The sequence below is a fragment of the Balaenoptera ricei genome, chromosome 1 (genome assembly GCF_028023285.1).
Source record: "Balaenoptera ricei isolate mBalRic1 chromosome 1, mBalRic1.hap2, whole genome shotgun sequence".
NCBI classification, from domain to species: Eukaryota; Metazoa; Chordata; class Mammalia; order Artiodactyla; family Balaenopteridae; genus Balaenoptera; species Balaenoptera ricei.
In genome coordinates, this window is record NC_082639.1 from 64,543,919 (window position 1) to 64,571,604 (window position 27,686).

Sequence of the window (27,686 nt, forward strand, 5' to 3'; positions counted from 1 at the left end):
GCAGAACTATCTTCTTCACCTTATTAATTTTGTGGGCAGGATTAAATGGAATCTGTCATAATTTCCAAGAAACAAAAATCTAAGCAACTCATTAGACATCTAAGGACATGGTAAGAAACATTTCTGAAAAGACTTATTTGGCCAGAGATGCATTAAATCCAGGCTGTGGACCACAAGAATTGTTTTTGTATGAAAAGTCAACTTTTAAAAGACCTAGAACATTCACAAAGTTATATATTTTACAGTGTATTTATATAGCTACATATATCAGTATCTCAAGTTTCTAAGGGTTTCCTTTAAACACAACTCATACGTGACCTCCAGCCAATGTTAGTGACTATTCCTGATAGAAACACCTTGAGTGAAATTACAGAATTATCATTTCGGTATTAGAGCTGAAGATTGAATCATATAAATCATTTGCCAGAGGGCAAAGTGAAAGTCAGGAGAGTGCCTGGAGAGGAGCATAGAGCACTAAAATCTTAAACCCAGAACGTTGGTGCTCTATGTCTAGTAAAAACCACACTTCTACTAAGATATTACACTAAAATTGAGCATGATTATTCATAATTCCTATCCCATTTTTTTACAGATACCAGTCCTGAGGCAATATACCTATTGGTTAATACTGTGGTAATGCTCTGGAGCCAAATTTAGGTTTCCAGTGTCAATTTTACTGTTTACTACCTGGTTGGCCTTGGGTTGGGGGTGGGGTGATTGCTTTACCTCTAACCCTAAATTTTTTTCTCTCTAATCTAATCATGATAACAGTATTTACTTTGTACATTGTTGTGAGGAATAAATGTAATGAAAGAACCTAGAACTCTGACTAGTACTGATATATGCAGGTTCTGTTTCCTTTATTCAGCATAAATATGCTGATAAAGTGTGATTGCATATTTCAGTGTAGATGTATATAGGAACTCTGTAAAAGATATGACTATAAAATACATAAACATTCCCTTTGTTTTGTTTGTGGTAAGAACACTTAACATGAGATATGCCCTCAACATTTTGAAATGCACGATACAATATTGTTAACTATGGGCACTATATTGTACAGCAAATTTCTAGAATGTATTCATCTAGCATAACTGAAACTTCATATCTATTGAACAACAACTCCCCATTTTCCCCACCCACCAGCCCCTGGCAGCCACTATTGTATTCTCTGCTAGTTATACATCATATAAGAAGAATCATGCAGTATTTGTCCTTCTGTCCTTCTGGCTTATTTCACTTAGCATGATGTCCTCCAGATTCATGCATGTTGTTGCCTATGGCAAAATTTCTTGTTTAAGGCTGAATAATATTCTATTGCAGTATATAACACATTTTCTTTATCTATTCATCTTTTGATGGACACTTGGGTTATTTCCATATATTGACTATCTTGAATAGTTCTGCAAGGACCATGGGAGAGCTAGTATCTTTTTGAGATACTGATTTCAATACTTTTTGATGTATATCCAGAAGTGGGATTGCTAACTCAAACAGTAGTTCCATTTTTAATTTTTGAGGAATATCCATACTTCCATAGCTGTTGTGCATTTTATATTCCTGCCAACAGTATACAAGGGTTCCTGTTTTTCCACAACCTCACCAACACTTGTTCTCTTCTTTTTTTTTTAAATAACAGCCATCCTAACAGGTATAAGGTGACATCTCATTGTGGATTTACATTTCCCGGATAATGATATTAAGCAATTTTTACATTCACATTGGCTCTTTGTATGTCTTCTTTGGAGAAATGTCTGTTCAAGTCCTTTGCCCATTTTTACTAGAACTGTTTGTGTTTTTGTTATTGAGTTGAGTTCCTTGCATATTTTGGAAATTAGTCCCTTATCGGGTATATGGTTTGTAAATATTTTCTCCCATTCCTCAGGTTGCATTTTCATTCTGTTGATTGTTTCCTTTGCTGTGCAGAAACTTTTTAGTTTGATGTAGTTCCACTTGCCTGTCTGTGCTTTTGTTGCCTGTGCTTTTGGTGTCATATTCAGGAAACTCTGGAAAGTGATGGATATGTTTATTGCCTTGATTGTAGTGACGATACCATGAGTGTTTTCATATATCCAAACTCATCAAATTGTACACATTAAATATATGCAATTCTTAGTATATAAATTATACTACAGTAAAACTGCTTAAAAATAAAATATGTACACATTTCTCTCTTGTCTGTTAGTAAGGAGTGATATAGAAAATTGGAAGTAACCTAGATAATTTCAGAAAAGGTACGAAAAGAGATCAACAGCAATAGTCATATTAAATGCTCAGGTGGAGAAAGAGTCTAACAGAGGAGAATTCAAATTCACAGAATAGTCACAAGTCCCCAAAACAGAACTGAAACTGAGTGCAGAGAATTGACCCACTGTGTTCTGGGAGATGAAGTCTTTGGATGACCCTAGTGTGTCAGAGCTGCTCATCAAAATCTATGTTCTTTCCTTCTTCCTGGATGTTCACGAAGACTTCATTTCCCAGTCTTTCTGGTGGTTTGGTGTGGCCTCTCGACTGAGGACTCAGTGAAAGTCAGGTGCACCATTTCCAAGTGTGGCCTCCAAAAACTCCCTTAGCTTCTCCTCCATACCCTTTCCCCCTTTTTGTTGACTAGAATGAAGTCAGCTCTCAGAGAAACCTTGGAAACCATTTGGTGAAATTAGCAGAAACTTCCAAACAACTGTGTAGAAGAGGGCTATAACACCAATTTGTTTACCTGTTGATTATTGGTAAATGATCAAACAATGAACTTCTATTGGGTTTGAGACATAAATTTGAGGGTCTGTTTATTACAATAGCTGGTGTTACCATATTATAGTTATTAATTACAATGATATGGTAATGATATAATGAAAGTTACAGTATACTGAAATAAGACATCTGCTGTTCATTTCCACAAGAGGAGGAGGCATGGAGAGAGGAGTTGAAAGCGGTAAAAGGATGGAAAGAAGTTGTGGACTGTATCTCTAGATTGTGTCTAAGTCAGACTGTCAACTTTGACATTGATCCTCAGGCAGGATGCAAGCAGTTAGATGTTCTTTGAGAGCCAGATTAAAGTGAAAGCACTGTGGAAGCCTACCGTGCAACTCACAGGAAGCAGACTCACACAGACATTAACTTCAGGATGTTTATCGGAGCCTGCTTTCAGGATCAACACCTATAGGGAAGGGGAGAAAGTAGGACTGAGCTGGGGAGAAACTGGACTGTGATACAGTCTCAACAAAAGCTCGGTCAATCCCTTAGAGAGCGCTGAAGCTGGGATGGCCTTTGAGAGTTTTTCAAGTTGGAATGAGGAGGCTGGGCTTTTATATTGGCAAAATAGCCAATCATTAGATTCTAATGGTTGCAAGGCAGCTCTCTTTAGCCAAGGGAAATCTCCAGAGAAGGCAGACAGCTGAGGGCTGTGCTGTTGGCCCATCAGTATTCCCAGCAGCTTAGGTAATACATTCTTCAGACATTACAAAGCCTCTTATCTCAGGTGATCAGGACCCACTGATAAAAGAGAGAACTTATATTCAAATACATACTATAGTTGACTATTTTGTTTTCATTTAATATATAAATACACATTTATTCATCATTCTTTTGATATGAGGCCAAGGGCTTTACTTTAAATGCAAGTCACTAGGTTGGATTCAGAATCCTCTTTCCTGCTTAAACAACGTTTATAATGGATCAGCTACAATTTATTGTTTTAGTTTCTTTTGAATGAAGTAAGAATTTAAAGATATACGCAAAGTAATCTGAGTATAAAATTTTGACAATTTTTATCACTACTTTTATCTGGTTATATTTCATTAGTCTTCTTTAATATTCATATAAATTACATACATAAAATAACAAGAAAACTAGCATTATCAGATTTGAGATGAAATATGACTTATTTTTGGAAAGCAGATGGTTCAAATCAAAGGAAGTGAAGTTCTAGAAAGAGACCTACCAGTTGCAAATGTTTGGGCAATATATCACCAGTCTCTGTTTTACTATGTAAGTGTCAGTCACTTTGGAACAGGCTATGTGAGCTCCCACTGCAGTTCTTGTTGCTATGCTGATTTTTTTTTCAACTTTATTGAGGCATGATTGACAAATAAAAATTGTATATATTTAAGTTGTACCACATGATATTTTGATTTGCATATACATTGTGAAATAATTACCACAATCAAGCTAATTAACATAACCATCATCTCACATAGTTACAGTTTTGTGTGTGTGTGATGAGAAGACTTGGGATCTACTCTCTTAGGAATTTAAAGTGTACAATACAATACATTATTATTAACTATAGTCATCAAGCTGTACATTAGGTCTCCAGAACTTATTCATCATATAACAGAGTTTTTAGCCTCTGACCAACATCTCCTTATTTCTTCCACCCCCTTAGTCCCTGGTAACCACCACTCTACCCTCTGTTACTATGAGTTTGATTTTTTTTTGAGTCCACATATAAGTGAGATCATGAAGTATTTATCTTTTGTGTCTGGTTTAACTCACTTAGCATAGTGTAGTGTCCTGTAGTTTCATCCATGTTGTTGCAAATGGCTGGATTTCCTTAAGGCTAGATAATATTTCATTACATATATTTATATTTTCTTTATCCATTCATCTGTGGATGGGCACTTAGGTTGTTTCCATATCTTGGCTACTATAATGCTGCAATGATCATGGATGTGCAAATACCAGTTTGAGATAGTGATTTTATTTCCCTTGGATATGTACCCAGAAGTGGGAATTGCTGGATCATATGATAGTTACATTTTTAATTTTTTGAGGAACCTCCATACTGTTTTCCATAATTGCTGTTCCAATTTACATACCCATCAACAGTGTACAAGGGTTTTCTTTTCTCTATTCACCAACACTTATCTTTTGACTTTTGGTAATAGCCATAGTAACAGGTGTGAGGTAGTATCTCATTGTGCTTTTGATTTGCAAATTTCTCTGATAATTAGTGATGTTAAGCATCTTTCATATACCTATTGGCCATTTGTGTGTCTTCTTTGTAAAAATTGCTATTCAGATCCTTTGCCCATTTTTAAATTGACTTCTTTGGTTTGGTTTTGTTTTGTTTTGTGTGTGTGTGTTTTTTTTTTTTGCTCTTGAGTTATATGAGTTCCTTATATATTTTGGATATTAGCCCCTGACCAGACATATGCTTTGAAAACATTATCTCCCATTCCTTGAGTTCCCCCTTCATTTTGTTAATTGTCCCTTTTGCTGTGCAGAAACTATTGTGTGATATAGTCCCACTTTATTTTTGCTTGTGTTGTTTGTGCCAAAAAATCATTGCCAAGACCTATGTCAGGGAGCTTTCCCTTATTTTTTTTCTAGGAGTTTTATGGTTTCAGGTCTTATGTTTAAGTCTTTAATCCACGTTGAGTTGATTTTTGTGCATAGTATAAAATAAGCACCCAATTTTATTTTTTGCATGTAGATATCCAGTTTTCCCAATATCATTTATTGAAAAAGCTATCCTTTCCCCATTGTGTATTCTTGGCACCTTTGTCAAAGATTAGTTGAACATGTATGCGTGGGTTTATTTCTGAGTTCTGTATTCTGTTCCATTGGTCTAAGTGTCTGTTTTTAAACTGGTACCATACTGTTTTGATTTTTATCACTTTGTAATTTAATAATTTGAATGTAGTGAGTGTGATACCTTCAGTTTTGTTCTTACTCAAGATTGGCTTCGCTATTTGGGCTCTTGTGGTTTCCATATAAATTGTTTCTTCTATTTTTGTGGAAAATGCCATTGGAATTTTGATAGGGATTGCATTGAACCTGTATACTGCTTTGAGAAATATGGACATTTTAACAATTTTAATACTTCTAATCCATGAACATGAGATATCTTTCCATTTATTTGTTTCTTCAAATACTTGTACAGCTGATTTTTGTGTTTTGATTTTATTTTGTGTCTTGCATTTGTATTGAATTTACTTAATGATTTTAACAGTTTTTTTAACTTGGTTAGGGTTAGCATTAGGGTTAGGGTTTAAGGGTTTCTATACATATGTCCTCTGTAGAGCAGGCCGCTGAGTCCACACCAGTGAACACTGTGGGGTCCTCCACTGTGAAAGCTGTGGAGAGTCTGTGACTGCCATCTGCTGTAGAGGCTATTGAGGTCTTCAGAGAAAAGGCTGCTGGGATCCTCTGCAGTGCAGATCACTGAGGACCATGGTGGTACCCACTGTGTGGCTGATACTGATAGCCCTCACCCTTTTTTGTTCCTAGCCCTCTCCAGACATCTCAGCTATCCCAGTCTCCTCAGAAATCCTATGAGTGTGATTATTCTCCAGTTTTTGCTTCATTGCGTTGCTGCTGGTTCTTAATTGGACTGTTGGGCCATCCCAGGGCTATTTTCCTTCATGGATAGCAGTCTAATTGTTGTCTTATTGCTGGAGGGACAAAGGCTGGTATCTCCTACTCCACCATCTTGCTTTATCACTCCCAGATGCTTCTTCACTATGCTGAATCTGCCTTGCTTCTGAGGATGTAGCTGACTATATGTAACATGATGGGAAATCAACCCCTTCCTTTCTAGTGCACAAGTATCTGCCATGCCTCCTATTTGAATTTGATGACATGATACCTCCTGTTCATTTAGTTTCACGGATGGGGTACCTCATTCTAGCCAAGATGATAGAGGATGGTCAAGTACAATAATCTCCACCACCTCATTGTACTTTCCCCTTGGTACTTACAAACAAAACAAGGCTAACTTTTAGACAGCTCTAAGTAAGGTGGTCCCCAGTTAAACATTATTTCTTTTCAGGATAGAGATTTCAAATTATAGAACTGCTTATTGTTGGATTAGTTCATTTTTAATTTTTTTCACAACTAATCTTAAAATGCAAGATTCATTGACTTTGAACTATACTATATAAGGTAAATTTAGAGCTGTTTGATATTTGAAAACATAACTTTTAATCATTATTCTTCTTTCACAAATGTGGAGCAATTTAGGAGTTAAAGTGAGTTATACTAATATGTTTTCAGTTCTCATAACCAGAAAATTAATTCAGAACTTGTAGGTTTCTAGCTGTCAGGAAAAAAAAAAACCTGTCATATACAATGGAGGGGTCTTTTTAATTATTACTTAATTAATTTCCTTCTTAGTAAAAAAAAAAATGTCATTAGTCCAATTATAAGTCTCCTTGGTTTCAAATGAAGTAGGGTTAGATATGTTATGCTCCCTATTTTTTATATGAAAATAGCTATAAATATATTAACACAGAAGAATATAATACCTGAAACATGACAAAAGTAGATGCAAGCCCTTCTTTCTATAATAGACTCCCAGAGCACATTTTATAACAGTATCAAAAGCAGTAAATTGTTTTTAGTATGGTTAGGAAATTTCTGTTATCTGGACCAAATTTGAGATTTCTTTGTTCTTTGGACATTTTATCATGTAAATGGGAGTGAGTCTTGCCATGGATCTGAAAATGAAATTTTGGTCTCTTTGTTCACACATCTCCTCTGAATACTGAAATTTTGTGCAGAGAAAATCCCCTGCTCTGTATATAAAGTTCTGTGCTAAATGCTGAATACAATATATTTTGTGTAGGTGTGTGTTGTGAAGGAATTTACAAACTTCACAGCTTTCTGGCCTAATCATGAGTGATTAAAATATAAACGATAAATCTTTGTATTTTGCCTCTCTAACTTTATAAAATTAGTAGCCTTTATAACCTCTGTGATTTCCATTTCATATCGTATGTATTAACATTCTGTGAGTTCCCTGTTCCCTTGGTTTTTTAAAGAAGAACAGCTTTTCTGGGGATATCTGATTATTATATTGATACTTCTTGTGTGGAAATTTACATATGTTTATTCATTTATTTATTTTTTAATTTATGAAGCATATGGTCATAAAAAGCAAGTCAGGAGGGAGACGTAAATACAGAGAAATAGTGGAACCTCTCTTTTATAGATTATTAAAAATAGGATAAATCAACATCAGTCTCACTTGTTATAAGCAGTCACCTGCCTAAGAAGTCAGCAACTGGAAGTCCTTCTGGCTTCTCAGTGATCCTCTGTCCCAAGATGTACATGTCCTATAGTGTATGGCATTGGCTGCTTTGGGTCCAGGGCACCACATTTATATAAGATACAAGGCTTATCACAGAATGTGTTCATGGAGTTGCAGCAGAGACAAGTTAAGGGCAAACAAAACATAAAGACAAAAGTCAGGGTGTCTTCTACTGAAGTTAAATCTACTGAAGACTGATCTTCTTTTCTTTGCAGGCTTACTAGAAGATGGTGATGAGGTCTTTTTCATTTTCAATCTAAATAAACATAAAGAATTTAAATTAAGAGGAGGGCTTAGATCGAGAGGTCAATTCCTGATTATTCTGGACTATTTTCTAATTGGCAAAGTGGTCAAGCTAACCTTGCCATATGGGCTTTTTGGCCATTTCTGTCTTTATCATCACCTTGATTGGATGGTTAGGAAAAGAAGAGATCATGGCATCTGGCCTTTTCACTAGTCACTGATTAAAGGTTCCATAGAGGAGAAGGGGAGAATCTTAATTAAAATGAGAGTCAGGGATTATTATAATAATTATAATTACTACAATAATTATCATGAAAGAGTCATGAAATATATTTTACTAAACCTCCACTAATTGTGACCAAAACACAAGCATATGGAAGTGTATTTCTGGAAAGAAGCCACAACTCATTGGAACTTCTCTCTTATATGAATGCTACATAGTCCATGATTTGCATACGAAGTGTTTATAGAAAGAAATTAGGTTTTGTCATGATTTAGTAATGGGAATTTGTGGCATAATGAAAGAGAGCTCATAACAGCAAGTTTACAAGTAAAGGTGTCTTTAGAGAAGAAAAAGTAATCAGAGACAGTGAAGAGTCCATTATTGGCCTGCTATTCCTAAGCCTGGTGTTTAAAAACATTATATATTTTCAGCCCAACGAAGAACCACTAGAGAATGAATAATGTATTTATTGTGCATTTCAAATATATCAGGTATTCCCAAGCAAAAATATATTATTATTGCATATTTCAGTCAACAAATGCCTACATTTGTACATTGCAATGTTAGTAAACTGGACTGAGACTTGACTGGTTAATATTGTAGATTTGATTTTCTCAGTGTATTTTTGACAAATATGACTGAGTTTTAGTTTCTTGTTTTAATTGGATCTGTTAGAAAACAAGATAGTTTGCCCCATTATTATTGCTTTCCTAGAGGCAATTTTACAGCTATGATTATAAATAAACTTCTATTATAAAGTCTTATTTCCCAAAAGACAAGAAAAAAATCATCATTGGTTCTCCCTTGTGTGAGTTTCATAGTTTCTGGCAATGTGTAAACCTTAAGAGTTCATGTTCCCTGTTTAGACTTTTTAAGGCTTATCTTGACTTACAAAACTTTTCTTTTGTTATTCTACAAATTTTTCTTCAGGGATATTTATAGTGTAGAAGATGTAAAAATTGACTAGGGAAGAACAAATCAAGTCAGTAAATGCTTATTGAGCATTTACACACAAGAACGTAGGCTATTTGTGGTAGAAATGGACAGAAGTATAAAATATAGCTTTAAATGCCATCTAGGAGCTTGCAATCTGGTAAAGAAATCAAAAAGTAGAATATAATAATATGTATTCATTCTTTCTTTCACTCAATTATTCAACGAATATCTACTGAGGAACTAATAGGTTCCAACATCTGTATTTTGGCACTGGTAATTTAATGATGAGTAAAACTTATCTCACAGAGCTTACAGTCTGGTGGAAAACATAGGCAATCAAATAATCACACAAACAAACAAAATTGCCACTGTAATAAGAGCTATGAATGTCACCATGGTTCTATGCCTTAAAGAGGGTAATTTAGTCTCCCTTCTTCTGCCCTTTCCCCTCAGCCTATTCTGACAAGGCAGCCTGAGTGAGCTTTTTAAAATGTATTTCATTTAGAATTTGGAAAAGTAACTTCCACCTTTTTATTATTTGTTGTTTCTCAACCTTAAGTTCCTCAGACATACCAGGCATGCTCCTGCCTCAGGGCCTTTGTACTGCTCTTCTCACTGTCTTGATTGCTCTTTTTTTACTAACTGAATATCTTACTCCCTTATCTTCTTAAGATCCTGGTTCAAATGGAATTTTCTCAATAAGGTTTTCCCAGATCATCCTTTTTTAATGAAACATCAAATCTCTGGTACTCTCTAATCTCTTTCCTCTTTTATTTCTCTCCAGGACTGATCACTATATAACAGCCTATTATTTATTTACTCTGCTTTACCGTCTGTCTCCTGTGCTAAAATATAAGCTCAACAAAGACATAACCTTTGTTGTTGTTTTTCTCTCTCTGTTGTCCTCAGACACACAATTAGCATTTGTTAAATGAATATGTCCATAGTCATTGAGGTTAGGAGTGAATCTCTGAGGAACTGTTAATTTGGCTTATAACTCAAGGACCTAAGTAAATGTTAAGCAAGTAAACAGAAGAAGAAATAATACTGATAGTAGCAGTAGTAACAATAACAATTACCTTTAGTGCTAGCTAAGTACTAAGTGTTTTACATATATTAACTCTTAATCCTTTAAACAGCCCTTCAGAATAGGTAGAATTATTATCTCCACTTTACGGATGAGAAGTTGAGACACAGAGAGAGCTTTCCAGGAAGAGGAAATCATATGTGTAAAAACTTTCTGACTATAGGAAATACATCGAGGAGACAGTAAAAGTGTGTGTGTGGATGGAGCTGATAGAGTTGGGGGATGTGGTGGAAAAGGAAGAACATGGAGAAAAAGGCTGGGGGCCAGGTGACCAATGGATTTATTTGTAGAGTGACTCATACTCCTGATTCCTCAGGAAAGTTCCTGTTCATACCTGTTGGCCTGGTGTAATTAAGTGAACCCCCTTTTACTCTCAAAATGTCCCTGGGTTGGACGATAAACTGAGTTAAGGAGTTCTCTCTCTCTCCTAAGAATAATGAGAAGCCATTAAGAAGTGGTAACGTGATCAGATTTCCATTCTGATAAAACAACTCTAGTTACAATGTTTAAAATCAACTGAATTTGAAGAATTTATGCAGGTAGGTATATTTGGAGGCAATAATGTATAATGATTGCCTGGGTATGGGTGGCATTAGTAGAGATGGAGAGACAAGAACAGATTTGCAAAATATTTAGAGGGTAAAAATCAGACTAATTTGGTGATGGGTTACCTATGAGCGGGATGTAGGAGGAGTTGGTGTCAACAGAAACTCCTGGGTTTCTGGTGTCAGCAACTGAATAAAGGATTTCTACTTCATTGTGATGGGGAACAATGGAAGAATATCATGTGTGTGTATGTGTGTGTAAAATGGGAGGTGGAGGGTTGAGGTTCCATAAATGTGAAGATTTTAAATGTCAGTTACATGATAAATGATCAAATAAGATGTCTAGTCAGTAGGTAGTATTTCATTGTTTGGATATGCCACAGTGTTTATCCACCTGTTGCTGGACATTTGAGTTCTTTCCAATTTTTAGGGATTACAAGTAAAGCTGCAATGAAGATTTCTGTACAAGTCTTTGTATGGACATGTGCTTTTATTTATCTTGGGCAAATATTAAGAGTAGTATGGCTAGATCATTTGGTAGGTTTATGTATAACTTTTTTAGAGATTGACAGACTGTTTCCAAAGTGATTGTACTTTGACAAACTGTTGTACTATTTCACGTTTCTACCAGCAGTGCATAAGGGTTTCAATTATTCCATATCCTCAGCAGCAACACTTGGTATATTCAATCTTTTTAATTTTAACCATTCTAATAGGGAATGAGTGGTATCTCATTGTGCTTTTAATTTATATTTCCCTAATGTCCAATGAGTTAAGCATATTTTTATGTGCTTATCTGCCCTTTGTATATCTTCTTTGGTGGACTGTCTTTTCAAGTATCTTGCCCATAATATTATTTGGTTGAAAAAGACTTGATTTCCTCATTGTGTTAAAAAGATATTTTCACTAGATATAGGATTCTAAGTTACTTTTTTTTTCAATTTTGGTATTTTAAACCTATTACTCTACTGTCTTCTTACTTGCATTATCTCTGACAAGAAATCTTCTGTCCTTTTTATTTGTGTCCCTCAATGTGTGTTTTTCTCTGGCTCCTTCTAAGATTTTCTCTTTATCACTGATTTTGAGCAATTTAATTATGATTTGTCTTAGTATAGTTTTCTTCTTTCTTGTGTTCAGGGTTTATTAAATTTCTTGCATCTGTGGGTTTATAGTTTTCATTAACTTTGGAAATTTTTCTGCCATATTCCTTTAAATATTTTTTTCTGTCTCCTCTACAATTACATGTACATTTGTCTTTTGGATGTTGCCCAAATCCTCAATGATGTTCTTTTCATTTTTTCAAAATTCTCTTTTCTCTCCGTATTTCATTCAATAGAGTTTCCATTGCTGTATCTTCAAGTTTATTAACTTTTTCTTCTGTAATGTTTAATATACTACTAATCCCATCTAGCACATTTTTATCTCCCATATTATAGCTTTCATCTCTCAAAATTTGATTTTGGCCATTTTTATATCTTTTGTGCATCTACTTTCTAAACATAGAATACAGTCTTAATAACTATTTTATTGTCCTTGTTTGAAAACTCTAACATCTGAATCAATTTGGGGTCAGTTTTAATTGATTACTCTTTCTCTTCATTATAAGTCATATTTTCCTGCCTTTTTCATTCCTATTAATTTCTGATTGGATTCCAGATATTATAAAATTTATTTTGTTAGGTGCTAGATATTTTGAATTCCTGTAAATAGTCTTAAGACAACCCCTCCATCTCTAGTGGGATGCAGTTAACTTACTTAGAAACAATTTGCTCCTTTTAGGTCTAGCTTTTAAGATTTGTTTGGTGAGAATGGAGCAGTGCGCAGGGCAAGGCTAATAACCAACTACTGAGTACTGAGGGAAGTCTCTTGTGAGTATTTTACCCAATGCCCCATGAATCATGAGCTTTTCCAGTCTGGGTGATGAGAATAGGCATTATCCCTGGCCTTGTGTGAGCACTGGGCAAAATTATCACTAATCTTTGTTGGTTCTTTTCCCAGTCATCTGTAGTTACTTCACAAGCACACACTAATCAATGCTCAGCTTTACCCTCTAAGGATACCTTCTGCAGATCTTTGTATTTCTCTCTTTATGCAACTTTCTTGTGTCTAGTACTCTGTCTTATGAATTTTAGCTACCTTGGCTTCTCCAGACTAGTCCTTGTTACTCCATAATGGATGCATCTAAGAAGCTTTTTTTAAATGCAGATTTTTAGTATCTAGCGATTCTGATTCAGTAATTCCAGGGAGGGTATCTATAATAAATTCTTCTTATAAAGCCTCAATGTGATTCTAAAGCTATTGGGATATTAAGTCACTTGTCTCAGTGATGACATCAGTGAACCTAGAGGTCTAAAAAGATTTCATGAGGCAAGTAGAATTTGAAGTAGATTTTAAGAAATAGTAGAATTTGGCAAACATACGTTCTGTGCTAGGTACTGTTGGATGATCAAATATGTTTGAGGGATGAATGAATTGACTGATCTTCGTTTTTTCACTTAGCAAACTTCTACTTCAGTTTCCAGGTACATTCCCCCTCTACAGATTTCTCTATCTTTCCCAGACCAAATTTATAACTTATACCTCCTTTCTTTTGTTATGATAGCCCATATATTATCTCCATCAAATCCATCTTTATATCGTAGTCATTTTATTTTGTTTCTTCTACTAACCTGTATATTGCTTTTGAACAATTAATTTATCTTTGATCCCCAGAACCTAGCACACTGCTCAGAAAACCTAGGTGTTCAAAAATATTTGTTGATTTGAATTGCTGTTCTTCTTTTAATATTCAGAAGTGGGCAGTAGGTAACTACTTTAATGTAGAAGTCAGTTATGACCTGGATATTTTTGGTAATGAATTGACAGGCACAATAGTATATTAGCTAACTTTTGCTGCATAAAAAATTATCCCAAAACTTTGTGGCTTAAAACAACAAACATTTGTTATTTTGCCATTTTTGTAGCTCAGGAATCTCAGGGTACCTTATCTGGGTCCCCTCACTTAGAGTCTCTCACAAGGTTTCGGGTGGGGCTGTAGTCATCTCAAGGACTAAATGGAGAGAATCCACTTTTGTGTTCACTCTTGTAGCTGTTGGCAGGCTTCATCCTCCTGGGCTGTTATCCAGAGACATCAGTGCCTTGCCATGTGATCCTATTCATAGGAAAGCTCATAATAAGACATCTGGTTTCTATCAGAGAGAGTAATGGAGAGATCAGAAGAGGGCAAGTTAGGTGAAGTCACAGTCTTTTTGTAACCTAATCTCAGAAGTGACATTCCATAACTTTTGCCATGCTCTATTCATGATAAATGTCAAGCCCACACTCAAGGGTACTATTTAGCCTCATAGAGAGCAATACCACTTATGTTTTCTCAAAAACAATAACAAATATATACATAGATGGATTTATAGAGGGATTATGTGTTATGTCTGGAAGATAAGGGCTCTATTAACCCAAGAAACTTGGCATGATTCTATACTCATGTTATTTGGCCCTGTCTTTTCATAGAATCAAAGGGGACTAGCAGGTAGATATGGTGGCAATTCTATTCTCCAAAAACTAGCAACTCTCTTTTGTTTAACAATGATTTCCAGTATGCACTCTCTGGATATCTAGCATTCCAGTGGTACCTCAGAGGTTATTCAAGGAGAAAGGAAGGAGTGCTAAGCTCGTGCCCCTTACATTCAGGTGCCACCCAACCCAATTCTATCATAGTACCTCTGCTGAGTACTTATGCTGAATTCATTAAGTAAAAGTTTGAAAAATTGTTTGAAATGTTTGAGAAACTGGGATTCTAGAGCAATGTTTTTTGGCTATAGCAGTATAATATGGCATAGTCATTAGGTATGTGGACTCTGGAACCAGCCTGCCTAGGTTTCTTTGTATCCAGGTTCTGCCATTTGCTATACATGTGAAGGGATTGAGAAGTCTGGGCTTGAGTCCCACCCATAGTTATTTCTTGGCCCTTTCTGTGTCTGAAGCCAAAACTACTTGGGCAAATTTGATATTGTGCTTCTTTTCATTTTCATTGTAGGCTTCAATTATTAGTCACCCTGTATTTATCTTATTTTAACATGACCAATGGAATGGTTAATGCATTTACCACCATTATTCCTACTGTTTTCTGTCCTGATAATAGGTCTCTGACTGAATGATGTGTGTTCTATTAATAAACGTCTTATCTAGAAAGAAAATTATCTATAATTGATTTCTATACCTGTCAATGCATACTGTTTCATAATCAGTTAAAATATTTTTACAACTGTGGATTTACCAATATCATTGTGTCACTTATTCTAAGTTATTGCAGACCAACATTTTCAATTATGTTGTTAAATAAAGAGCCTGTAGGATGTAATTGATTACCTACATCTGCTGTTCTAAAACAAATTAAGGTAGTATCTTGCAGTTCATCAAATAGTGAATTTTCTGGCTTAATTAATGAGGAAGCTCAAAAAGGGAAGCACTAAATATTCCATATACTGTGCTCCTAACAGGACTAACCCCTGAACCTGAGACTTAACTGTTGATGCTTTTTTTTTTGTTTTTAAATTCTAGCTGCTGGAAATTAATTGATCATTGAAATAATTTTTAGGACGATTCTTATTACTCATTTTTATCTAAGAGCCAAAATCTTTATGTGTTCCTTCTTATGTTCTATTAGTTGACTGTAACTCACCTTCAAAGTGTAATGTAGAAGTTGATTTTTCAAGTAGAGGCAAATTACATGTTTTCAATAGGTGACTTGGTCTGGAGAACAAAAGTCATGAGGAAACTCTTTGTCAGATGGTACTCGCACCTCTCCATGATTATAATGTCCAGAGTGTGTGCAGTGTGGGGAGGAACATCACTGAGAGGGAGCCTAACTTGTACTACAGTTTTCAAGTCTCTACAATTGCAATATAGTGAAAAATGTTGGACCTTTGGCAAGTTATAAAAATAAACCTCATAAGAAAAAAACTGTGGCTTTTGAAATGCATAGAACATGATGTATTCATAACACAGCGAACATTGAAAGCCTGTTTTCTCAGCCAGGGATTTTAAAATAAGACCCTCACATAAGGAAATGCTGCAAAAAAAGTATATCTATAAGGAAGAAAATAGCACAGCAAGATGATGATTAGCTGAAAGGCTCAGAAAAATTTGCCCCTCTTTTCTTAAAAGTTTCTCTTCCATGCACTTCCTTAACAGGCATTCCTTTGTTCTCCTTTTCCTTCTTGGATGACTCTTCTCTTTCCTTTGCTGGCTCCCTTCCTTCCCACTTTTTAGCCAGAAATATCCCACAAATATGTCCTCTTACCTTCTGGAAGTGGTGTTATCTCCTAGCTTTAATTATTTCTTCTCTAAAATGGTACCACTTGTATCTCCAGCCTTGGCTTCATGGCTTCTCATCACTCTTCATCCACCAGCTTTTCTATTTATGTTATCATAATTTCCTGAGAAGCTATGGATTTATATAATCAATGGAATTCTTTTATTATATGTATATAAGTTGATATACCTTTAAGCTGTATTTTCTACAGCTTAAGAATATGGAGTTTCCCTTTAATTTCTTTGATAATATTATCTTGTGGAATCATTTTCTGAGTAATTTTCAGACCAAATTTAATTTTAACCTGAGATAATAAGAGAAAGATCACATGAGAACCTCATTTCTGTGACAGCCTGAAGAAACTATTTTCCAATAAGTTTTTGTACTCAAATATTTAATTAGAGCTATGTCAGGTTAAAAAAAAAAAGTCATTACAAAAATAGTGTTTTAAGTGAAAACCTCTATAACTATATGATAGAGTTCTCACTGAACAGTTGTAATGGGTGTCAAGAAGTCAGTATATATACATAAAATTTAAAATTCTACAGAAAATAGAGCATAAAGTCAAAAGAAGTGCTTATTAAATTAAAGCAATGCTACCATCTAAAATGTTAAGTAATGTAAGCCTTGAATCCAGATGGATAAGCAATTGTTGGTATTTTTAACTGGTATAGCTTTTGGTAGTTGTTTGAAAACTCTAGAATTATGTTCACATCTTGACTGAGGGATTGATTCCAATTGAAACAGCTGTGGTGTTGGAAAAGATCACAATGAACTGCTAAGGGGAATTGGAAGAAACTAGTTATGACAAGTGATTAATCGGAGAGATAGAAACTATAGGTGACTAACTTCAGTCTGTACTCCAATAATGAGCTATAAAAATAAATAAATAAATATATATATATAAATAAATAAATACCTAGACAGAAAAAAAAAAAAAAGAAAAGAAACTATAGGTAATGTTCCTACTTTCTAAATTCATGAATTAGACACAATTTTATCCTCATGCTCATTTCCCCATATAGGCTTCCTCTTTTACAGTCATCATTTATTGATAACGTCCATCATCTCTCCCCATCCCCAGTATGCTGAGTCATGCGATTCTACCATCTTAATGTCTCTAACACCCATTCTCCATCTCTAGGCCACTACTTCTACCTCAGATCATTTTTATCCTTATCTCTTTCTTTTCAACTTACTGCAAGACCCTGCTAACTGATCACTCTAGTTTTGCTCCTTCTTCAATCCATTTGCTAGACTATTACCAGAAGGATCTTTTGAAGATGCAAATCAGAATATATTTTGCTCCTGCTTGAAATCTCTTGGTGAAACCCCATATGGAAAAAATTTAGGAAAAATCCTAAACTTCTTGTCATTGTATATATAACTCTTCAAGATCCCTAACATACAACTTCTACTTAGAATAAGTTTTAACTTTATTTTTCAGTCATCTGCAAACAATTACAAAGTGAGGATCATTTTTATTGATATACTGGCTATATAGGTATCCTTGAAAATCCTTGAAGAGCAACATCAACCAAGAGCTATATCCTGTACAGAACTATCTGAGATGGCAAGGAATTGCTAGCTGGCCCCAAATAAAAGCACACATAAGAAGAAAAACAGTGGACTTCCCTGATGGCTCAGTGATTAAGAATCTGCCTGCCAATTCAAGGGACACGGGTTTGAGCCCTGGTCTGAGAAGATCCCACGTGCCGTGGAGCAACTAAGCCCATGTGCCACAACTACTGAGCCTGTGCTCTAGAGTCTGCAAGCCACAACTACTGAGCTCATGTGCCACAACTACTGAAGCCCATGCACCTAGAGCGCATGCTCTGCAACAAGAGAAGCAACCGCAATGAGAAGCCCACGCACTGCAACGAAGAGTAGCCCCTGCTCGCTGCAACTAGAGAAAGCCCGTGTACAGCAATGAAGACCCAATGCAGACAAAACTTAATTAATTAATTAATTTTTTTTTAAGTTAAAAAAAAAAACAGTATGGGGTAGTATGGTGCTTTGGACTCCTATAGACCTGAGTTTAAACTTTGGTGCTTTTCCTTAAAACTGTGTAATTCTTAACCTTATTTTTCCTAGTTTTAAAATGGGGCTGTTAGTGACAATTCCATGAGATGGTTGTGAGCATTAAATGAGATATTCTCATTTAGCTCATAGATATTCTCAAAGCACACATTCTAATGCTTCATTCACATTAACAAAAATCAAAGGGCAAGTGATAAAGATGAGATCAATGCAGGGGACAGTATAAACCCAGAGTAAAAGTAATTGGGAAATAGAGGGGAAATATATAACCAGACTATGAGTTGCCAAATAAGGTAGACCTGGTATTGGAGGAAGTCTGGGAAAAACACATGCAACTGGAGAGAGAAGAGTGTGTGTGTGTGTGTGTGTGTGTGTTTATGTCTGCGTGTGTTGTAGAAATAGTAGCAGTAGTAGTAGTAATGATAGAATCAACTAGAGAATGTATAAGGCAAGATAGCTAATAACTACCACATATTGAATACTTATTCTTAGCTTACCAAGAATATGTCCCAAATTCTTTCCATGTATTAACTTAATTAATACAAGAGAATTAAAGCAGACAAAGGAAATCGGGAGAAAACATAAGTTTTAGTGAGGAAAAAGCAACACTTAAGAAACACTTAAGAGATGAACAGAGAGTCACCTCTATAGAGGAGCAATAAGAAGTTGGCAGAGAGGTAGGGACCAAACTCAAAGATCGTTATGTCAGTCAATCCAAGGGAGGATCAGATCTTAAGGAGAAGACAAATAGTAACAAATGCTGGAGAAGTATTAAAATAAGGAAAAGAGCCAAGAGTGCGCATTGGAATTGACAATTAGTAGGCCTCTGACGTCATGTTCCAGAGAAATTTCCCTGAAGCAGTGAGGTCTGAAGTCAGATTGTAGGTGGGCTGAGGAGTGAATAGGAGGTGAGGATATGTGAACGGAAGGTATAGACTACTCTCAAAAGAAATTGAAAATTTTAGGAGAGAAGGCAATGATTCTATGGGACACAATTGGAACTGGTTATTGAAAGTTAGAACTGGAAATAATTGAAAAATTTCAAATCTAAATCCACTTGCATGTTAATATCTTTGGGATCATTTTGAATTCCTGAGACATAAACTTTAGAAAACATTTTCTTCTAAAGCTTTGCTAATACAGATTTTCTACTAAATGGAAATGGATATTAACCCAGAAGAACTTCACGGTTCTGCTCTCTATAAGTCTCAGTAATAAAGGTTAGATAAAGATATAGAGAAAACTGTAGCTTTAAACAAACTATAAATCCTAAGGAAAACATCAGTGTAAGTTTGAATTTGAAGAAGACTCCAAAGAAGTCATAGGAAATGAGATATCACTTAAAGCCCAGGAAAATTTAATTTCAAAGTGAAGATATTTATTGAAGGTCTACTTGGTAGTATAAGACACTATATTTAATTTTGGCAATTTCAAATCTGATTGATTGCCTTTTTATCCCATGTAGAATTTACCTTATTCTACTTTCTCTTCCATGAGACATTTAGTTCCTATTGATACGGTCATTTTTTTCTTCTTCATCGCTGTCATTGATTTTCATAAGGTGAAGTTCAGAGGGAGAGCCAAATGGGACCAAGTCAATGAGTTAAAGTCATACTGTAGGAGAAACATTCAACAAACAAGAATAATGAGGACCTTTGTTCTTGTAGGCATTACTTTTTAAATCTCTGGAATTTTAAATCATGAGGTCTGACTATTTTAGTTAGAAGGATTAAACTCCAGTGCCTCAGGTGAAAAATCTTTTTAACCTGGAGTCACACCTCTTATACTTCATTGAGACAAGCTTAGAACATGAAAAAATAGTTTAAAAAAATTGATATTGTTATAATAATCGTTTACCCTCAGTGATAATTAATGAAAGAGAAAGAAATGCTTAATACAGTAAAGGATTTGTGGAAGGTTCTCAGAGAACCTGGGAACTGAGCTTGGCCTTGAGACTGGGTATGTTATAGGCAGAGAAAGAGAACAGAGGTTTTCTAGGAAGAAAGAGCAGAATGTTTGAATAAGTGTTTAAATTACAACCTGGAAATTGTAGAGACTCTACTTGGATCTTTTGAGGAGTCAACTGGCAAGTAAAATTATCTTTAAAGGGTAATGTATACAGTAATTCCCTTCTATCAAAACAAAGGGTTCTGATCCATTTTTTTGTGCTCGTAAAACAACCACTTAATGATAGGCATTTGTGGTGCTTATTCCTTCCATCAGTAAAGGATACCAAGTTACTAGCCCCTCGGTTCTTTAATAATAATAATACTGATATATATGTCAGTTATACAAATCTAAGTATGATAAAATTCATTTCTTTAAAGAGTTTAAAGATTATTAAGATATCCTTTCTGTGATAAGACTTGTTTCAAGTATACAGTTTCACCAGTAGTTTTGTTAATGTTTTGGGGGAAAAAAATCAAAACTATGTATTTTCTCAAAAATTTTTAATACAACAAAATTTTATGCCCTGCAAAACTCTTAATGAGACAATGTATGTAAAACTCCAGTCGCAGTTCCTGGCATGGAGCAGGCACTTGGGATTTGCTAAAGGTTAATTCAAAATAAATGATCAATAAATATTTGTTGAATTGAATTCTTTAAAATTTCTATCATATAATTGGGTCCTAATTGTTAATGTTTAACTTCCCTTCTGACTGATGGTAGATATATATTCCTATTTTTTTTTTAACTAGAAACAGTCCAATTCAACAATTACTCGGATGCCTATTCTACGTTTAGCATAGTGGTGAATAAAAGAGATTCAGTTTGTGACTTCATGGGACTTCATGTAGTGGAAAAAAGGTGAAGTTGACCTACCAGCTCTTTCAGGTTCTGGAGTAGGGGAAGCATGGTTAAAATGATTTGATAGATATATGTTCCAGCCTAAACATTAATATGAATGCATTTGTCTTAACCACATGACAGGCATATTTGTTATCACAATACATTATATCCTCATAAGATTGCTTGGAGATACACTCCCTATCATGACTCGAAAACTAAGAATCAATAAATGCATTCAACTTATATAAATAACCTGTGAAATTATTCAGATAATTCCAGTGTACATTGCTCTCAATAGTTAAATATTTCCTTGAACTTTAAAACAAACTAAATAAAGCCTATAGTTCATTAATGACTCTGTGGTTTCATTAAAACTTACATTTTGAAAGTTTCTTAGAAGGCCAACACTTCATAATTAATGACTGTTCAGCCAAAAGATTGACCTTTTGAATGACTGGATAAGTGCAAACTTAGGAGGAAAAAAAAATTGCTTTGGACTATTTATTCAAGCCTAAAAGCCATTATCTTTTAGAATGAAAGTAACTTCCAGAACTATGCCTAAGAAATTGGCTCTATATTTTAACATTTGAGAATCCTTTTTACAATAAAAATTCATGCTGTCTACTTTCTTTTATGCTATATTTAAAATAAGAGAATTTGTAAAAAGCTTCATTTACCTTGATCGTTTGTGACCTCCTTTAAAGGTTCCCAAGATTGAACTCACAGGCATGTGAAGTCTAAGATACCAGACATTTGATATAAATGGCTCCAGCATTCTTTCCAAGCTGAATCTACAAAGCTTCTATGGGCAGAAAGCTTCCTCTTATCTGAGATTGAGTCAGTTAGTTCATTTACTTAAAGGTTAGTGTTAATGAGATCAAGGTCACAGGAAGGGCCTGATGGAAAGAAACTTCGAAGTCAAACAGACCTAAATTTGAATTCCAGTTCTGTTTCTTACTAGTTGTATGACCTCAAATAGGTTACAAAGCCTCCTTGAGGCTCAATTTCTTCACCTTTAGAATGGGAGAGTAGAACATATCTTTCTATATTTTGGAGTGAAACAGAGGCACTCCAGTTAACATTTATGCACTTAATTCAGGGTCTGATACATAATGTGCCCTCAATAAATGTTAATTGTAGCTTTAATTTTTTATTAGTAAAACAACTCACCATACACATTGTGTATTCTGCTGATCATTAGTCAGCAATATCCAAATATTAGCAAAAAGCATTGTTCTTGGAATGTATAGAAGCCTATACACCTGCTTATTATATTTTTGGACCCACCAGAAATTTCAGCTGTTCCAACAAGAATTCCTTATCTCTTTGTATGACAATTACAGTCAGTTCTAATGCTATCCCAGTGATTGAATAAATTGTAAGATAATCATGTAAAATAACATCATTTTAGTTCATATATGCTCGATAAATGTTGTGTTGACACATGAACAAATGGATGAGTGAATGAATGAACTATTTAATACTCTGGAGCACTTGGAAACAAAGCTTGAGGTGAGAGACTAGAGATTCACTTCCCTGCTAACACTGACTTGCTCCATGACTTTGAGAAATTTCCTAATTCCTTTGATTCTTGATTTCTTCCTCTTTAAAACATACTGGTTTGTTATGTAATGTCCATGACTCCTTACCACTTCTGAAGGGCTCTGATTCAAACAGGCAAGGAAACTTGACTTAGGAGGCAATTTGTTTCTAGGAACAGAAGAGGTGTGAGAGCATATGTTCCTTGAGCTCTTGGATCCCATCTTCATGTTCTCTCTTCTAAGTCTAACAGACTTTTGAAAATTTCCCCAAATGTGTATTATTTTACCAACTGAAGAATAGAGAGTGCATTAGGAAAATTCACAGTGAAAATGAACACATCTGGAGGAAATTATTTCCATCAGTTTTCTAGAGAAAAGAGTCTTAGAGATCAGCCTTTAGTAGAAGAAATCTAAAGGGTGAGCAGATTTGTTGGCAATCTGTGCCTTTCATTGGCCAATAGCTCCTGCTAGTTTTTTTCACTTTCATTCATTTATTCATTCATTCATTCAACAAATTCTTATTGAATGATTACTATTTGCATGGCAACATGCTAGTGTAGGATTATAAAGATGAATTTGATATATACTTTGTCCTTAAAGAATTTTCTCTTTAATAAGGATAAGGCATGTATATAAATTTGTAAATGTTCTAAATGACGTGAAAAAAAGTTAAATAAGATTTAAAAGGAAGGAAGACTTAATTTTAGCAAGTCAGTTGGCAACAAAGGGAGGGAAAGTAAAGAAATCTTGGAGGAGATGGCATTTAGCTTGTGTTTAAACCTCTGTAGATTGGACAGAAGAGAACTTTTGACTGAGGAAATAATGTGAACAAAGACTCTGAGAAGTAGGAAATTGAGTGCAGTTTGATTGTACAATTGGGTTTATGAAAGGGAGTAGTGGGAAATAACATTTAAAAGGATACCATCAGATTGAGAGGACCTTGAATGTGATAGTGAGGGGCTTGGTTTTTATTTTCTAGGCCAAAGCAAGCCATTGGAGATTGCAGAGAAGGGAAATGGAAGAAAATTGTGTTTTAGGATGGTGACCCCCAAAGAAGAGTTGTACATATAATTGTAAAATGAATTTTGATGGGCAGATGCCACCAATGAATCTCCTAACCCAGCTCTCTTTCTTGTCCAGGCTGCTGACGTGCTACTGCAACATGGAGCTAACATCAATGTTCAAGATGCAGTTTTTTTCACTTCATTGCACATTGCAGCATACTATGGGCACGAACAGGTAAGTCAGTGGCATTTCCAAAGCCTGGGGCATCACTTAAGTGTTCCAGACTTTTCTTGAACTGTACTAGGTTCAAAGAAAGGATATTTAAGATACCCTTTGAATTATTTTTGCCATCTTCTCACCAGTTCCCCCCTTGAAGAGCTTTTGTAGATCCATAGAAACATAGCAGCTACCAAGTTATACATTTTTACTGACTACTTTAGTACACGAGGGAGGCAGTAGAGTATATGGGTAAGTATGTGGCTATAGAAATCGGCCTGAATTTGAAAAATTACTAGCTTTATGACCATGTGTAGGTTGTATAATATCCCTGATCCTCAGTTTCTTGTCTATAAAATGAAAAAAATATTAATAGTACCTACCTCATAGGGTTGCTGTTATGATGAAATATTAATTTAAAGTGTTTGGCAAATGCTCAACAAATGTCACTGTGATGATACTAACACTGACAATAAAACAAATCATAAAGCCCATTCCAAAAGTTCTCTGAAAAAAGATAACTTTCAGAAATGGAGTCTCCTCTTTTCTAGTGACCTGGCATGTGGTAGGCTAAAAAATGTCTACCAAAATATGTTCACATGTCCACGTTGTAATTTGTGGAACCTGTGAATGTTACCTTAAAAGGGACTTTGCAGATGTGACCAAGTTAAGGATCTTGAAATGGGGAGACTATCCTGGATTATCTGGGTAGACCTGATGTAATCACAAGGGTCCATATAATAGAGAGCAGAAAATCAGAGAGAGTAGTAGGAGATGTGACAATGGAAGCAGTACATTAAGGTGATACAAGAAGGGGCCACAAGCTAAGGAAGGCAGGCAGCCTGTAGAAGCTGAAAAGTAAGGAAATGAAAGCCTCCAGAAGGAATGCAACCTGCCAACACCTTGATTTTGGCCTTCTGACCTCCAGAACTCTAAGAGAATAAAAATGTGTTTTTTTAATCCAATAATTTTGTGGTAATTTGCTACAGTGGCAATGGGAAACTAATATATGGAATAACCCAGATAAACTAAAAAACAATCACTAAATGTGCTTTAAATATATAGTTATGTATCAGAAACATTTATAAATTTTGATAACCTGTAATTAAGTAATAATATGTATAGAATGCTTTAAAGTTTACAATGTAGCGTCATTAAACAAATAATTTCATTTGACCTTCATGACAACCTTATGAACTTAATAAGAGTTACCATGTGAGCAAACTCATACTATGGGGCAGGCACTGTGTTAAGACCTTTATGTGGATTTTTTTCTAATTTTGCCCCAACCCTAAAATCAGCTGTTATTTACCCCTTCTAATCAATGATACACATGGAGCTTTCTCAGGTCAGGTAGCATGCCAGAGTCATGCAGCTAATAAGTAGAAGAGCTGGAGTATGTATTCAGGTCTGTCTGATCCCAAAGCCCATCTTCATTCTGTTGTACCGAAGAGCCTCTTCTTATCCCTCTTCTATCAGTGAGAGAAATCATAAAGTCCAGGCCATTTACTGAAGTAGTGGAGCTAGAATTCAAGGCCTGGTGCTGTAATTCCACAGTCCGTTGATTTTCAATCTTAACATACTGAGAGAAAAATTTTATATGCTCTTTTCAAACACTGTCTTTTAGCTATACTCAAGGAACTCAATAGAACCACATAAAAGAGAAATACAAATGTAATTAGATAATCAAACCTTAACTGTTCTTTTGACATTCTGTTTTTACTCTTCCTCATTTTATCTCTCTAGATCTGGTCTCAGTTATGCAGCAGAATTATACCTTTTTACCTTTGCACAGGTCATGCCATTGCACTGCCTGAGGATCCCAAGTTGAAAGTCAAACTTACTTGTGTCTCTGTGCTGTTCTAGTCATTGTGCCTTTATTTCTTCGCGGGCTGGCATGTGCCTGGACACTCTCAGACCTGCGAAGCGTGACCTCTAGCTAGGGAAGATTGCTCATTTCATTGATATGCTGTACACTGGGGTGCCCTGGAGAGCTGGGCACTGAAAATGCCTCTGAAAGTACTGGGTCCAAAACTCAGGTGATGAAAAAACTTCATACTTTTCTGACTTCAGGCACAGACAGGATATACACAGTGCCTGTTATTTGTAGAGTCATCCTTTTTGGCGATTAACCTCATGACCCAGCAGAAACATAAAGAGCTTCTATGCATGTTGTGTGGAGAGCTAAATTTGTTTACTTTCCCTGAATATATAGTCACAGTATTATAAAATTATGCTAAAATGTGGATGGCCCTTTTATGATAAGGGACTCACTTTCTATGTGCAAAGACAGCACATAAGTAATTTATGGAAGCTATTGTCATTTACTAAAATATGCTGACAGGAGAATGTCACTTTCCATATATAAATGTGCCTAATGTGCCATGTTCCTTGCCATTTGCTTATTTACTTATTTTAAGTGGAAGAGTAGATGTTTTTTACCAACAGCAATATTTCCTAGGTATATAATAATAGTGCTTAATAGACAATCGATTTCAAAGGTAGTTTAAATCTGTCCATTATAAAGTCACATAATCAGAATTTATGGAGCCTGTGTAAGTGGAAATATCTGCTTAGGGGTGCAAGGTTCTTGAGACTAAATGTCTACTGTTCAGATTTCTCTTGAATTAAGTATTGGTCTGCCCATTAGCCAAGAAATGGATAAAATACACGTATTCCACATTGGTGCTACCACTTCTGCTATCATTTATTGAGTACCAGGCACTTTTCTAAGTACTTTATGTGTAATAACTTATTTAATTCTCACAACAACTCTATGAGGCATTCTCATTTTAGTAATGAAGAAACTGAATTTTCAAAAGGCCAAATAATTTATTCAAGGTGACATACCTAATAAGCAGAAGCCCAATTTCAGAACCTTTGTTCTTTACCTACTGCACGCAATAGGAAGTTTTCCCACATCCCACCCAGCTAACTTTTTGCCTAGAATTTCTATCGAATATATACCATATACTTGAGAGGCTTCTGCTCAAGATATATTTATTTGCTGCCACAAAATAGTTTTAGAGCTTGAATTCACTTTTATGCTGATGCCACAATGGTCAAGACTTTTGAGGAGTCCTCCCATAACTGTTATTTTAATGGCACGGGTGCATCCTAACTTATCTCTTGGGATCACTGTGATGAGTCCTAAAATTCACAGGAGAGGTAATGTCAATTTTAGAGAAATTATCTGGAAGGTTCCTAAGTGGAAATATAAATAATTTGAAGAAATCCCGTAAATTACCTGAAACAACCCCTGGAAACTCTTGAGTTGTTTATTACTTCATCTCTCTCTGTCCTCTTGGATGTGAATCTCAGCTAATTTGGGAAGATGCTGGGGGCTAGTGTGGCTACCTCCTGTTTACTCACAAATCAAAAAAGGACCCAGAACCCCAGTAGCAAGATTACCATTGGTCACCTATGCATAGAACCTCTATGAAAATCAAGAATCAAGTAAGCACTGCTGGCTCTGGCCAGAAGGAGACTTTAGAAAAGATTGCTCAGAGAAGATTATGGGTGACTTGAGAGAAGATTATTTATGTATTGATACAATGAAGACCCAACCCTGAAATTGCTCCAGTTTTAGATTTCTTGCTAGGTGATATAATAATAAATTCCTTATTGTTTAAGCCAGTTGAGTTAGGATTTTCTGTTATCTTCAGGCAAAAATTATCCAAGAGAAAACCTAAATGATATGTCTCCTTCCATATTGCTGAA

At 35.3% G+C, this 27,686-nt stretch overlaps 1 protein-coding gene across 1 annotated transcript in view; it reads left to right on the top strand.

The window, feature by feature from the left end:
* TNNI3K (TNNI3 interacting kinase) overlaps positions 1–27,686 on the top strand; it is a 311,246-nt gene that overhangs the window by 74,435 nt on the left and 209,125 nt on the right. Inside the window, exon 8 of the mRNA XM_059924452.1 lies at positions 23,886–23,984. Within this exon, the coding sequence (XP_059780435.1) occupies positions 23,886–23,984 (99 nt within the window). The remainder of the gene's footprint in view (positions 1–23,885; positions 23,985–27,686) is intronic.